This window comes from Erpetoichthys calabaricus, chromosome 3 (genome assembly GCF_900747795.2).
Source record: "Erpetoichthys calabaricus chromosome 3, fErpCal1.3, whole genome shotgun sequence".
Lineage (NCBI taxonomy): Eukaryota > Metazoa > Chordata > Cladistia > Polypteriformes > Polypteridae > Erpetoichthys > Erpetoichthys calabaricus.
Genome location: NC_041396.2, coordinates 201,756,428 through 201,770,918, shown reverse-complemented (window position 1 = coordinate 201,770,918; position 14,491 = coordinate 201,756,428). Strand labels below are relative to the sequence as shown.

General features: G+C 35.6%; 1 protein-coding gene across 1 annotated transcript in view; it reads left to right on the top strand.

The window, feature by feature from the left end:
• The window catches only part of bckdhb (branched chain keto acid dehydrogenase E1 subunit beta), a 225,917-nt gene that overhangs the window by 11,905 nt on the left and 199,521 nt on the right, over positions 1–14,491 (top strand). The window contains exon 3 of the mRNA XM_028797663.2: positions 702–770. Coding sequence (XP_028653496.2) covers positions 702–770 — 69 coding nt within the window. The remainder of the gene's footprint in view (positions 1–701; positions 771–14,491) is intronic.

Below are 14,491 nucleotides of genomic sequence, written 5' to 3'. Positions count from 1 at the left end.
TTCTGAAACAAAAAGTCTTCTGAATTCTGTATTACGGCCCCGAAGAGCCTATCAAAAGTTTTCTGTCAGGTACCCTTTGTTAAGAACTTGGAAACTCTGTCTTGGTCTGAGTCATTATCAGGTAACATAGCCAGTGATAGATTTTCCTTAATTTCTTGTTTGGAAGGCACTATAATGCCCAATGAGATTCACAAATTTAAGAATATTTGAAGAGAATCTAAATTATGTACTTTCCAGACTTTAGTACAAAAATCACCTTTGCTCCATTTTTAATCTCATCCATTATATTTTGGAAACCTTTGGTGTGTACAAGCTAAAAGGGATTTGCACTTTTTGTTTTTCTTGTGAACATCTCTCCTAGCAAGGACTCTGTCTCTGCCATCTATCTGTATAAAGCCTGATGTAAACCTCTGCCTGGTGTAATGAACTATAGTAATTCAAAAAACAGTTGGAACACATTTAAAAAGTAGTACTTGCATCCTTAAAAAGGGCATCTCTCACAACCTGGACATCTCCCAAGAGGAGAAAAGAATACAGGGAGTATATCATTTGAGAACAAAAAAAGCTTGAGCGTAACAAACACAAAAGTGTCACTGTTCATTTCCTTTACCATTTATGCGAATATCATACATCGAAATGTAATATAAAATTGTATGTTTACATTTAATTTATATACATTTTTGTTTTATTGTATTTAACAGTGATTTTTGGGGAAGATGTTGCATTTGGAGGGGTCTTTAGATGTACTGTTGGTCTGAGAGACAAATATGGTAAGTGTTCATACTAAATACGAAATAATCATACCAAATTAGATTGTAGACTTAAGGTTACCATTTTAGCCTTTACTATATGGATTTTTTTGTTCTAAAGCTAACTACATAAGTGAAAGCTTTTAGAGAAGACATCACAAAATATTTAGGAAGGTGAAGCATAATGTGTGTTGAGATGTTCAAGTTAAGAACCTGAGGAAAACAACACCCAAGGAGAATAACTCACTTTGTAAAAATGTAATGAAATAGTATGATGGAGTTTCTTTATTTATGTTAATGTATTAAATGTTCAGGTTGTCTTCAGGGTCAGTGGAGCTTTTAAACTGGATTTGTTTTGTTCTTGATTGAGGTATTAAAATATTGATAAAGTCTTTTAATTTGTAAGAGGTTATTAACTGAACCTTTGCTATTCTACCAGTTTGCTCGGCTAAATGGTGGAATTCTATGCCAATCAATCTATTATTTTTATATATGTTGTTTAGGCAAACAATTCTTTAGAACTGCCTTTGTTGATTTATTAACAAAATTAACAAAATGAAACAGTTTGTGTTACATTTGATGCAATTTTTGTGTGTACATGTTCTTTATATTCAAATAACAAAATATTTCATGTTTCTATGATTAAATTATTTTTTGAAAATCCTATGATGGCCATAAGCTAGAATTGTGTTAACTTTATTTTAATCATACATACTACACCCATATTTTTAAAAAGATAAGCAACAAAAAAAAAGCGATGAGATAAGCAGGTAGATCGATAGATAGAAACTTTATTAATCCTGGAGGAAATTACAGGGTTACAGCAGTTGACAAAAAGGCACAAATGTACATATGAAAAGAATTTATAATAATCTTAAATATATAACATGGTACAAATACACAACAAGAATTGTCTGTAAATAAATAAATTATGTGTAGGTGTTTACTAAGTGTAAAGTGATTAGAATTACGCATACTTATAAGTTAAAATTTTAAAGTACTAGGGGGCTCCGCCCCCTGCTCGCTTCGCTCGCCAACCCCTGTGTTTGGTTTACCGGATATACAGTACAGTTTATTTTTTGTATAGCCCAAAATCACACAAGAAGTGCCGCAAATGGGCTTTAACAGGCCCTGCCTCTTGACAGCCCCCCAGCCTTGACCCTCTAAGAAGACCAGAAAAAACTCCCATTTTTTCCCTACAAGGGTTTTTTTTCTTTTTGTTTTTGGAAGAAACCTTGGGAAAGGCAGTTCAAAGAGAGACCCCTTTCCAGGTAGGTTGGGCGTGCAGTGGGTGTCAAAAAGAAGGGGGTCAATACAGTATAATACATAGAACAGAATAAATCCTCAATACAGTATAAAAATAAAAATTCTAGAAGTACGGAGTAGAATTTCACATTAGATGATATCACATAATATGATTGATGTGATTTGTTTTAAGTCCTGGAGACCTCATTCATCAAGCTGCCTCCCCCATTTTGCCATTCAACATCTGAAATAGCGCTAATCCGAATCAAGAACCCCTCATTCCCACATCCATATTCATCAGGGATGACTTTACCTTAGGCAGGCAATCTACAATTTAAAGAGATTATTTTCTTGTGAATTGTTACATATGCATTATTTTCACTTTTACTTTAAAAACTTTGTAAAAACAATACTTGTTTCTTTATTTCCTGCCCCGCATGTGCTTACATCTCTTTCTTCCCAGACTTATAATACTGCTTGTGTTGTGAAGGGTGTTGCGGCTGAACGTACGCTAAGGATATGCCTTTGGATCATTTGCTGTCTTTTTGCTGCTTGCTAGCTGCCTCTTCTCCCTGTCGCATGTCGTTGTTTTAAGAGCTCGGAGCACATGATGCTTGCCTGCCAAAAGCAATCCAACAACTGCTAGCTTAGAGGTCTGTTGACTTGTTTTAAATGATGGCTCACTGCCTGGTCTCGCGTGACTTTGTAAAAGCAATACCTGTCATTTATTTCTGTCCCCAGGCGTGTTTGAATTCTTTCTTGCAGGATGTATAACGCTGCTCGCGATCGTTTGGGGTAGCTGCCATCGTGCTACCCTTCGATCTTTTTAAAGCCTGTACAGCCGCTGTCCTTTTTGCTACGGCCCTGGGACAATCTCTTGTCACCAAGTCTCATGTTTACGGTCCCCGCGAGGCGCACCGTGGCAAGTCTCCTTGGTCTCGCGGGTCTTTAAAATGTCTTTCGAGATTATCACATATTGTAGCCTTGCATTTGCTTTCCAGGATGTTCTTTTATTATAGAGAGACAGGATATCAGTTATGGGCTTCTTGTATTGCACATAACAACATTGTCTGGTAAGATGTCTGCAAGACCAACTTGGAACGGTACTGGAAACAGGGATCAATACCTCCATGGCTGAGTGCTGACCCATTAGAGCCTGATGGTTGAAGGTAGAAATGATCTTACATTGCTGTCCTTGGAGCAGTTGTCTCAAGATTGTTACTAATTTTGCTCCTGTGTTTAGGCAAAACCGTATACAAGGGTAGAGAGTCATTGTATAGGATAGTAAACCACTTCCTTCTACTTTCTCCAGTGAGTCCAGCCTGACTTCCAAGATTAAACTACAGTACACCTTCGAAATTCGTGGGGGTTACATTCCTAGAGCACCCGCAAATTGTGAAAAACCGTGAATTATGGATATGGTTAAAAAAATGCCTATTTTTATGGTTTAAACCCTAATAATGCCCCCAAAACACTTTAATTTCATTTCAACCTCAGCTTAATACATTACCTAAAAAAAAGAATGTAAAGGTAAACCTGTATACTGCACAGCACTGTACCGCTATGTCACCTACAGTGCTGGAATGTAAAATACAGATGTTACTGCTATATGTACTGTAATTCATGCAAGCGTGTTTTCATTGCGAGAAGCCTTAGAAGGTGCAGGGTGTTTCGACGGCATCTTGGGACTTTAACCCTTAAACTGCCACATACTTGGGGGTTAATGCATCCCTGGACACCAAATACTTTTTTGCTGCACTTTAAGTAAAAGTATCAATTCACAAAGAAAAAGTGAAATTTTAATGGAATACTTTTTTTTCATGCAAAGAGCATCAGAATTATTGCAACACTGATAATTATACACACTGCCAACTACACTGATTACATCTTGCCTGAAGAAGGGGCCTGAGTTGCCTCGAAAGCTTGCATATTGTATTCTTTTTAGTTAGCCAATAAAAGGTGTCATTTTGCTTGGCTTTTCTCTACATTCATAATGGCTAACATGGTACAACACCCTAGTACTACACACTGCCAATGAACTGTAAAAACTATTTAAAAAACTACTGGAACAATATGTACAAAGTGCAACTGATGCCATTGATGAAATTCTTTAAATCACCGAGCCAACTGCGCTTGAACTGGCTGCACACAAGCACACAGAGGTAAATGCTGATGCTGGCAGGCTAGTCTGGTGCAGCGCTCAATCCCAGAGACAGTGAGGCTACAGTGCTAAAGGAGCCGGCAGCGGTCATGAGCGGGCTGCTCAACGAATGTACGGCACTGACTGACTGATTAGCTCCAGCGTGCTGATAAATTGCACTGGGAACCGACAATAGCCAGTTGCGGCGTTCAATGAATGTACGTCGCCGAATATAATCGGCTCCTATGTTCTGGCAAATGGCACTGGGAATCGACTATAGCCAGTTGTGGCGGTTTAAGGATTAAGAAGAACAAAATGGAAAACACGAGAACACTCAGCTGGAGATACATCACAGGGCAGCAGTCAATCAGCAGCAAGGAGAAATGAATAAAGCTGTAGCGGTCCAGTGCCGCTAAGATTCACACCATCAAGAAGACGAAAATTTATTTATTTTTATGGTGGAGATTCCCGGGATGCACCCATCCTTGACCCGACCCGCACGCACTCGCAAACAGACAAAAACAAAGTAAACAGGTACTCAAACAGCAAATAAAGAATGTAATGAAAACGATACCACCCCTGTTCCCCTTACGGCGATTATACGTTAAATATAACAAAGCACCAACAAAACACACACAGTAAAGTCCATGAAAAACAGCAACGGATGAAATGTAATGCTGAAGATAGATAGTCCAGAGATCCGCATGTTGAATGGGAATGTAAAGATAGTCCTACCTGTAGTTCCTGAAATGGTGAAGACTGGTTCAGGAGCGCTCCTGTCTTCACAGGATAGCAATGAATCCACTTACAGTCCTCATGTACACAGGCAGATGCAGACAATTCAGTTAACATCACTACTCTAATGCCATTTCCCCAGCACACTATCAAATAGAAAGATACACTGGCCACTACAAGCTGATAGAAGATACACTGCCTGGCCAAAAATAAAGTCACCACCAAAAAAAAGATCACACACTCTAATATTTCGTTGGACCGCCTTTAGCTTTGATTACGGCACGCATTCACTGTGGCATTGTTTTGATAAGCTTCTGCAATGTCACAAGATTTAGTTCCATCCAGTGTTGCATTAATTTTTCACCAAGATCTTGCATGATGGGTGCATCACTTCATCTGCCTCTCTTCTTACCCTGATGCGCCCATCACTCTGGAACAGGGTAAATCTGGACTCCTCAGACCACATGACCTTCTTCCATTGCTCCAGAGTCCAATCTTTATGCTCCCTAGCAAACTGAAGCCTTTTTTTCCGGTTTGCCTCACTGATTAGTGGTTTTCTTACGTTCAGTCCCAATCCCTTGAGTTCCCTTTGCATTGTGCGTGTGGAAATGCTCTTACTTTCACTATTAAACATAGATCCGAGTTCTACTGTTGTTTTTCTTCGATTTGATTTCACCAAACCTTTAAGTGATCGCCGATCATAATCATTCAGGATTTTTTTCTGGCCACATTTCTTCCTCGAAGACGATGGGTCCCCACTATCCTTCCAGTTTTTAATAATGCGTTGGACAGTTCTTAACCCAATTTTAGTAGTTTCTGCAATCTCCTTAAATGTTTTCTCTGCTTGATGCATGCCAATGATTTGACCCTTCTCAAACAGACTAACATGTTTTCCACGACCACGAGATGTGTCTTTCGACATGGTTGTTTAAGAAATAAGAAGTAACTCATTGCACCAGTTGGGGTTAAATAACTTGTTGCCAGCTGAAAGATAATCGCCCATGCAGTAATTATCCAATAGGAGGCTCGTACCTATTTGCTTAGTTAAATCCAGGTGGCGACTTTTTTTTTGGCCAGGCAGTGTATGTAAGAATGGCTTGTATTTATCAAACAACATTAAAATAGAGGCAGCTTTCACCTTTCTTCTATAACAGCCTCTCTGTTGGTGCTTCTCTCAAGCCTGTAGTTCAAAAGCACCCCAAGGTATTTGTTTGGGCTGCCGTAATTAATTGCTGTATTTGACTGATGAACTAAAAATTTTAACCAAATTGTATTTTCTTAATCGAAAAGTCAATCCTGTCCCTCCCCTACATTGCCTGCCTTCTGTGACTCTCTCGGCTGTTTCTGAGTAGGCTGATCATGGCAGCAGAAGCAGGTATGTCCAAATATCTGGAAAAATTTTCCTTTGTATGGGAGTATTTTAACTAAAAATCTGAGAAAATGTTATTCATTGTGAGAAGGAATCGAATATAAAATCCTACTAATAACCTACAAAGCTTTAAATAACCTCGCACCAAACTACATCAGTGACCTCCTCCATCACTATGTGCCTGCCTGCCCACTAAGGTCCTCTGATTCTGGTAATCTTGTTGTGCCCCTCACTAATCTACACTCTATGGGTGACAGGGCCTTCAGCTGTATAGCGCCCAGACTCTGGAATGACCTACCAAAATTAATCAGGTCAGCTGACTCCATGAATTCTTTTAAAAAACAACTCAAAACTCATCTGTTCAGGAAGGCTTTTAGCTCTACTTGACTTTATAACCTTCTCTCAGTTTACTTCTCTGTCAAGATGCCAATGTAACCTGTATGTGTGTGCTAGACCATCAATTATGTTGTCTGTTTTTTTCAGAATTTACTGTCTTAATCTTCTTTATTTATTTATCTGGTTTGTACAATGCTATATACTGTATATTCTGCCGTTCTTTATTATATTCTGTAAGTGCCTTGAGCATGGGAAAGGCGCTATATAATAAAATGTATTATTATTATTATTATTATTATTATTAAGAGCACTCACTTAATGCATAAACACCGGAAGAAGAAGCACGGTGGATGTTTAGCATAGGACAAGCCAACAATATCTTAAGTATCCTACTTATACCTTTCCCAGGTATATATGCCAGGGCCCACAACTTATAACTCTTCATCTGTCACCTTGTGTATCCGAAAGAAAGCTACTTATCAGCTGTTGTCAAAATTGAGCATCAATAACATATATGAAAACATAAGTCAGCTTTGTGAAGTTATTCATGGGTATTCCTCAATCAATAAACTGTTAAAAAAAAAAAAAATCACATTCAAAATGATCAGACTGACTCAGTAACATGTATTTTTCATGAAATGCAGTTGATCCAAATTGAAAGAGGGTTTGCAGCATAGCAACATGCATGTCTATCTGCTGTGCCCTGTGTTGTCTGGGATTGGCTCCAGCAGACCCCCGTGACCCTGTAATTAGGATATAGCGGGTTGGATAATGGATGGATGGATGTCTGTCCGAAGTAGAGCTACTTCTGGAAAGTTGGCTTTTTGTAAAAAAATATATAAATAAAAATAAAAAAAAGCACATTTTCTGCTGCGGTTTAGATTGCCAAATGCGCAGACTGTACAGATTAGCAAAATACTGGTTTTAACTTTAAAAAGTATGCACATTTTAAGTAAAATATTTCTGGGTTCATGGTAACTGGACCCATTCAGTAACAACTCTGAATTAAATTTTTTTTTTTTTTTCTGAAGTTGTAGTTTGAATTGACAAATGTAATGTATTTATGTTCCATTTTCAAACTGCTTATTTCTTCACTTGTGGCCCTAGTCTGTAGAAAATCTGCAAAATGTGCCACATATAAATTAGTGCAATAATAGTGGAAATGGTTTCAGTAAAATGCTATGTAGAATTTAATACGTTGCTCTTTTGAAGTCATAGTAGCAATCCGCAGTTTTTTTTCCTCCACTAGATGGCGAAATCCCACCATCACTATGCCTATTAGAGTGCACAAGTTTGCTAGTACTTTTTTCAAATTAAAGGATTTGGACACCAATGACCTGTCCTAGCAGTATTATCCCTCTGAAAGAAACTAATGACTCTGCTGGATACTGTGAGTATAGATGCAAAGAGTGAAGAGCGTGCAATATTAAACAAAGTTTCCTCACAAAAGTGGTATATCTTGTGAAGTTTAAAGGTGAAAAGAAAGTGTTTTTGTCACCCTGTACCATAAAAGCAGGGAAACTGTACTTGCTTCATTTAGAACAAATATGAAAAGTTCCTAATGGTATTGATTACCTTGCATAATTTTTATAGATGCCAAATTTCAGTCATCAGTGTCTGTTTGTTGTGTTTTTGATAATGTTAAGATCTGTAGATGACTCATGCAGGATGCAGGGAAAAGCATATATTGGAAATAGGCATGTACTATAATAAAACACTTCTTCAGTCATTTGTAGCAGTAGTGGTTTAAATTTGTTCTGTCTGTGTTTTGTATAATAGATACCATTTTTATTTGGTAAAATAAAAAAAAACTTTTATTGTGAAGCATTGCAGGAATATTCTACCTAATAAATGATCTGTTACTTACCTTTCATTATTTGTAGTGATGGCCAGGAAAAAAAAAATCTCATGTGTCTGTGAAGAACAGAAACAAAACGTTATTCTTGATACAGTGGTCATGAATGGGGACCTAGCCTGTACAACAGCATACATTATCAAAATATCAGGTTTGTTTAGTCATATGACAACATCCCAAACAAGTGTAATATTATTTAAATATTGTTAAATAAATTGTGTCTGAAAAATCCTGTTGTTCAGAACAGTGATATGCGTACAAATGAGATATCTATAATTCTGGCAAAACTAGGCAAACACTTGGTCACACATTTCAGTTGCATTAATTTTTTTTTGGAGAGGACAGATGCATATGACTGCGGTGGGCTGGTGCCCTGCCCGGGGTTTGTTCCTGCCTTGTGCCCTGTGTTGGCTGGGATTGGCTCCAGCAGACCCCCATGATCCTGTAGTTAGGATATAGCAGGTTGGAATATGACTGACTGACTGACTGAGATACATATAAGTTGGCCTAGTGGAATTCAGCCTGGCAGTCCTAGAAACTAACTAATTGTCATTAGTTCTGCAAAGCTCTTACCTTCAACAAAGCTGATAAGAAGTGTATTTCTTGCTGACTTTTTTCAGTGTGTTTCAAAATGGAATTAGTTGGACTGTAGAACAAAATTTTTGCATTGCAGGTTTTGCACACAACAAAAGTGTTTCATCAATATATTTCCAGGATATACTTTTCTCAAAACATATTTACACACAGACTTCCCACAGTGGAGTTTGCATATAGAATACCAGATTAGTGGTTAAAGTGTTTGAATGTTGTCATCTTGAAAAGTTATTATACTTGATTACCTGTGCACTAGGGCCAGGAGATATGGAATTAAATTGATATTGTGATTATTTTGAACAAAACTGCAATATTTGATATAGTTCAATTTGTTCTCAAAACGCTTTAAAAATTGAAGATCAGCCTCAAATTACCATAAGCCTGGTATGTTTTTTCAGATTAATAATATGAAATATTAACAAAAGAAACTGTTTTTTCCCCCAAAATGTAACAATTTCATGAACAGCCATGCCTCAAAGAAAATTCTCAAATATAAAATTTTTTTTCTCAACTATTTTTGTTGCCTCTACTTAATTTTGAGTTTTTATTGTATTCATTGGCATCAGTGTCTGTCATTCAGTAAACATTGCTATCTCTCTCTCTCTCTCTCTGTTTGGCTGATTTATATAAGGAAAAACATTAATTATTATTCATTACCTTTCAAATTATATATTGTAATACATGTACTGTACATGTGCATATTGTACATGTATTTTTTTGACTTGCATCATTTGTAATGGTTCTAAATTATGTATTTGCAAATATGTGCCTTTCGTGACTTTGGTCAGAGAGTCACAGAATAGAGCACATAGGACAACTATATATGTTGTCCTATTTAATGCTTTTTTTCTAAACACAAAGACATTTCAGGTCTAATTACATTTATTTATATGACTTGTCTTAAGTAAATGGTGAAACAGTACAGTTACACTATACCAAACAATGTATAAATTAGCCATCAAAATCACTGTAAAGATAATGTAAAGATAAAACAGTTTTCATAAAGTTATCAACCAATTCATGAAACAGAACTGCAAGACAAATTTGAACAATTAACAGAATCTGAAAAAGGCACAAGAAGAAACTGTATCGCAAACACTACCACATACTGTGTTTAAACATGTGAGTGAATGCTTGCTAGAAAGGTAATATGGTTTATAACTGAAGATAAATATGATAAACATTGTATAGATATTAGCTAATCTTTTAGAACAGTTGAGTGTGTGTGTTTTTTTTTAATTCAGTATAAACTTGTTTTTGATCATTGGCACACACAACTTTCTTAAAGCAGCAAGACACAAAGTATGATGAGTACACAAGGACAAAACATAACACTAAATGGGATGACATAACACAACACTGTAACTTAATCATTCAGGACAGACTTCCATACAGTCATTAGGAAGCTCATTTTACCAGTTGAACAAAATGCAAACTCAATATGAAAATAAAATCTCCATTGATCCAGTTAATAACTGATGCATGAACTTTGAAGAAAGAAAAAAAAATCATGAAATGAAGGTACAAGGGCTTTGCACACTGTGCAGACATTTCACTTCTGATGTGATGTGAATTACTATGAATTAATGGCTAGTGTAGTTATTTGATACTAAAAAAGTGAGTATTTTCTGGGCAGACGTGGGTTTTAAAATGCAGTAGTCACTGCAGTTTTTAAACTCCAGATCCCAAACTCCCCTGCTCATACACTATGCATCAGAATATTAAACATTTGATGGAACTTTGCTTCGCTGGGACTAATTTTGCAAGTGAGACAGAATAGCACATTGCAGGCACTGCACATGCCAAGATGGCCTTTTCATATGCTGAAACATATTTTATCTTATAGATGTTCTGCTGCTTGAACTGTTATCCTGGGGAAATCAAACCATTTACAAAGTTTTAACCCCACCTTTACTAAACCATTTCTTTTCTGATCCTGACTCTATTTTGTTTTTTTTTTTGTTTTATTAATACTCAACACCGCCAGGCTACTTTGGCAAAGCTGATGTAGACACATTTAGAAAGAGCACTGGGGATTTTGAGATTTTATTTAACGTTTAGAAGAAGTTGTGCTAAACACAGATAAAAATCAAACATTCAATGTACTGCATACACCTGAACTATTCTAGGCAGTAATGATAAACATTTAGGGAGTATTTCCACGGTCTTATTTAGTGGAGTGCACTGCTAGATGATCTTAGCCAACCTGGGGGAGGGATGTTTCAGTCATATCTCAAACAAGTAATACAGTAGAATTAGGCCATCAGAGAGATATATTCTTCTTGAGTCTGTATGTGTTATTCAGCTAAAAACGTACTGCATACTTATTTTGACTAAAATGATTTAAACTCAATTTTGGACAGAATCTAAACTCCTCGGTATTTTGAGAACTCCCCACACCATCTTAGAGGAAAAAATGTTTGCTTATCTGTCAGGTAGTATAGAATTTACAATTACTCCCAGTCCTTTAATAGAATTATTTCAAGTAACACCAGATGGAATAACATTATGCAACAAAAAGTCTATTATGATGATATCTGCTGCATTGCTCGCTTTTTGGCTCCTCTTACTCAATTGGAAAAATTCTAACCCACCCTTTATAACTTACGCAAGCAATGGTTAAAAGCTTTCTCTGAAGGTGGGAAGTTTTCATTGATGTTCTAAAATCAACATTCTATGCCTCTGCTTAACCTCCTTACACTTGAATTATATAAGGAGGTAACTGGTATTGGGTACCACGTTTGTAAAGCTGTTTAAATTAGGAGGGGAAGGGGTGTTAACTTTGATGTAGATTACTTTTAAACATAAATGTCTGGAATATTTTGTTGATTGCATTTTAGACTGAACTGTATTATAGTTATCGTGGTTTATGAGCTCAATAACATTTTAAAAATAATTCACATTTTGTAGCTAATGCCCATGCTTTCATTACTTTATAGTTTTTGATATTAAGCCAAAGTGCTCTTTCAAGAAAGATTGACTATGAAAACACAAGTAGCTTAAACTTCTGCTACAAATCAAAAGCTGCTGATAATGAAGGTTTTGGCAGTAGAACAATAGTAGCAAGGTACTTGATTTCACTAGTTACATAATCAGCAGGCTTAGTTTTGCCCACCAGCAAAAAATGTTTATAAGCTTTGTTTTTCTGATTACCAGTTGTAGGTAATTTAGGCTGCATGTGTTTTACAGGTTTGTGCTAAATTTCATCCAATTAAAATAGGGGTCTTCTTGTATTGAAAAGAAAAAAAAGTATAATCATATGGTGAAAAAAAAGACTGTATTCCATCTGTAAATAAAATGGAAAAGTCATATTTTCTTCAAGTAAATTATAGATCACACCATCAGAAGTGGGAGAATCCATGTTGTTTAACACCAAATGAACCATATATATTATTTTAACTTTTTGTAGCATGCTTGGCAGCTGGATGGCATCTTCTAGGATTGTTCACTAATTTTGTGATGTGTTAATATAATTTTAAAATAATTTTAAAGGTGTTGGTTATGTATACATGAGCAAGTATCTTTTTTGTTGCAATGAGAATAATTATAGGTTCAATCTATACATATAAAACTGAATTTCTGTCTGCCTGATAGAGCATCATACGATAACCACTGTACCTATTTTCTGCAAAACTATATGCTATAATTTCAGTTAGATTTATAACTTAAAATTTAAGATAATACAATTTTACAATTTATAAGTTATCACTGAAACTTTTAACCACAATATCTCCAGAGCACAACTCTTTCATATGTGATTCTTGGTTTCAAAAGAAATGATTCCATAACAACATTTTAACCTTAATAATTTTTGAGATTTTAAAAAAATATTTAGGCATGTTGAAAAAGAACAAGATTTTTATGTTTGCTGATCAATAACCCTTTTATTGTATCAAATATTCGTTCACTTTTTTCCTGAATGCTCAATCATGGGGATCCACCAGGAGTGTTGCTCATGGAGGAGTAAGAAGTATGTGCTGCTTTGTGTCTCAGCTGTTGAGCTGTATGTTATCACTGTAGTGCATTCTACTTGCTCAATAATATTTCAGTATTATAACTGAAGTATTAATACAATATTACTTTTGTACACTTTTATTTCTCTAAGTCTTGCATTTCATTTCATAGTAGAATTTCACAAGGGCTTAATAAGCTCAGAAGCAATAGATGCTAGATAATACTAAAAAAATACATCTTTCTGCCACAGTGAAGAGGCCACAAGTGTCAGACTTGCTTTATTTAGCCAGGAAGACAAGCTAGTATACAAAAAATAAAATGTATAATATGGAAAATATACATATGTTGGAAAGCATTTTTATAAATTATTCTAATACTTCGTCTTTGCACATTAATGGAAAAACTTGAAATATTCAAAATTGCCAGTCCTACTCTATTTTTATATTTTCTGTTTGAAGTTAAGAAGGTTTTGAGTGACATGGTTGGATAATCCCCATGTATTGCTGACTTTTACATTTAGTACCTTAAGACCTAGTTGAGTGGTCACACTCCTGGCAATTCTTACTATTTTTTTTATTATAGGTAAATTTTTTTAGATTGTATTGCTATTATTTAATGTTGATTTTTAACTTAATATTGTTCTTCACAGTACGTTGCAGAAAATTAAGGTAAATTAAGTGTACAAAAATGTACACAAATTTGAAAACCCGATAGAATTTCACAATTTCATCTATCTGTATACTTGTATATGGTTGAGATGATAATAAAGCTCACTTTGACACATTGACTTTGAAAGTGTACATGCTGTGAAAGAGTTGTTTGAAAGAGCAGAGTTTCCTTTTGGTAGTAGATCTCATAGGAACATTTGAAAACCAATACCTAGTACTAATTTTCTGGAAGAAGGAATTTTTTTCTTTAGGGATCAGCAGAATAGAAAGTTTAGGACACATAATTCCACTCATCTCATGTTTCCTTCAGTCAAAAACATGTTAAATCAGAGGTCAAATGAAATTCAAGCCCAAGCTGAGTGACATGTTCCTTTGGTTTTCTAAAGTCTTTCGGCATCAACTGTGTGACTGCACACATTTGTAAATTTGAGCATCATTTTGTTCATGGTTACTGAGAAAGTCAAAAGTTGATCCAACAGCACCACTTTTAGTTGATTTTTTTTTTTTTTTTGCGTTATGTTCAGTTTCACTATTTTAAACAAATAAGGAGCAATTAAAACTCCTGCTTAGTTGAAAATAGTTTTTCAAATTCACATTAACCAAAGCTAATCGCTGACAATTTTTTATGTAAATGAGCATGGGTGCTTGTTTACATCTGCTTTTCTTTGTCAAAACTTAAGATAAAATTTTCAGGTCTGACAGATATTCCACACTTTCGTTGAGGTTTACCAATGTGTGTCCCATAATTGCACTATAAAATGTATGGTTTATAATGAATTTCTAGCCATTTCATATTTTTATTCATTTCTCATGAGGATCATATTTTAGAATATTTTCCTAATTGAA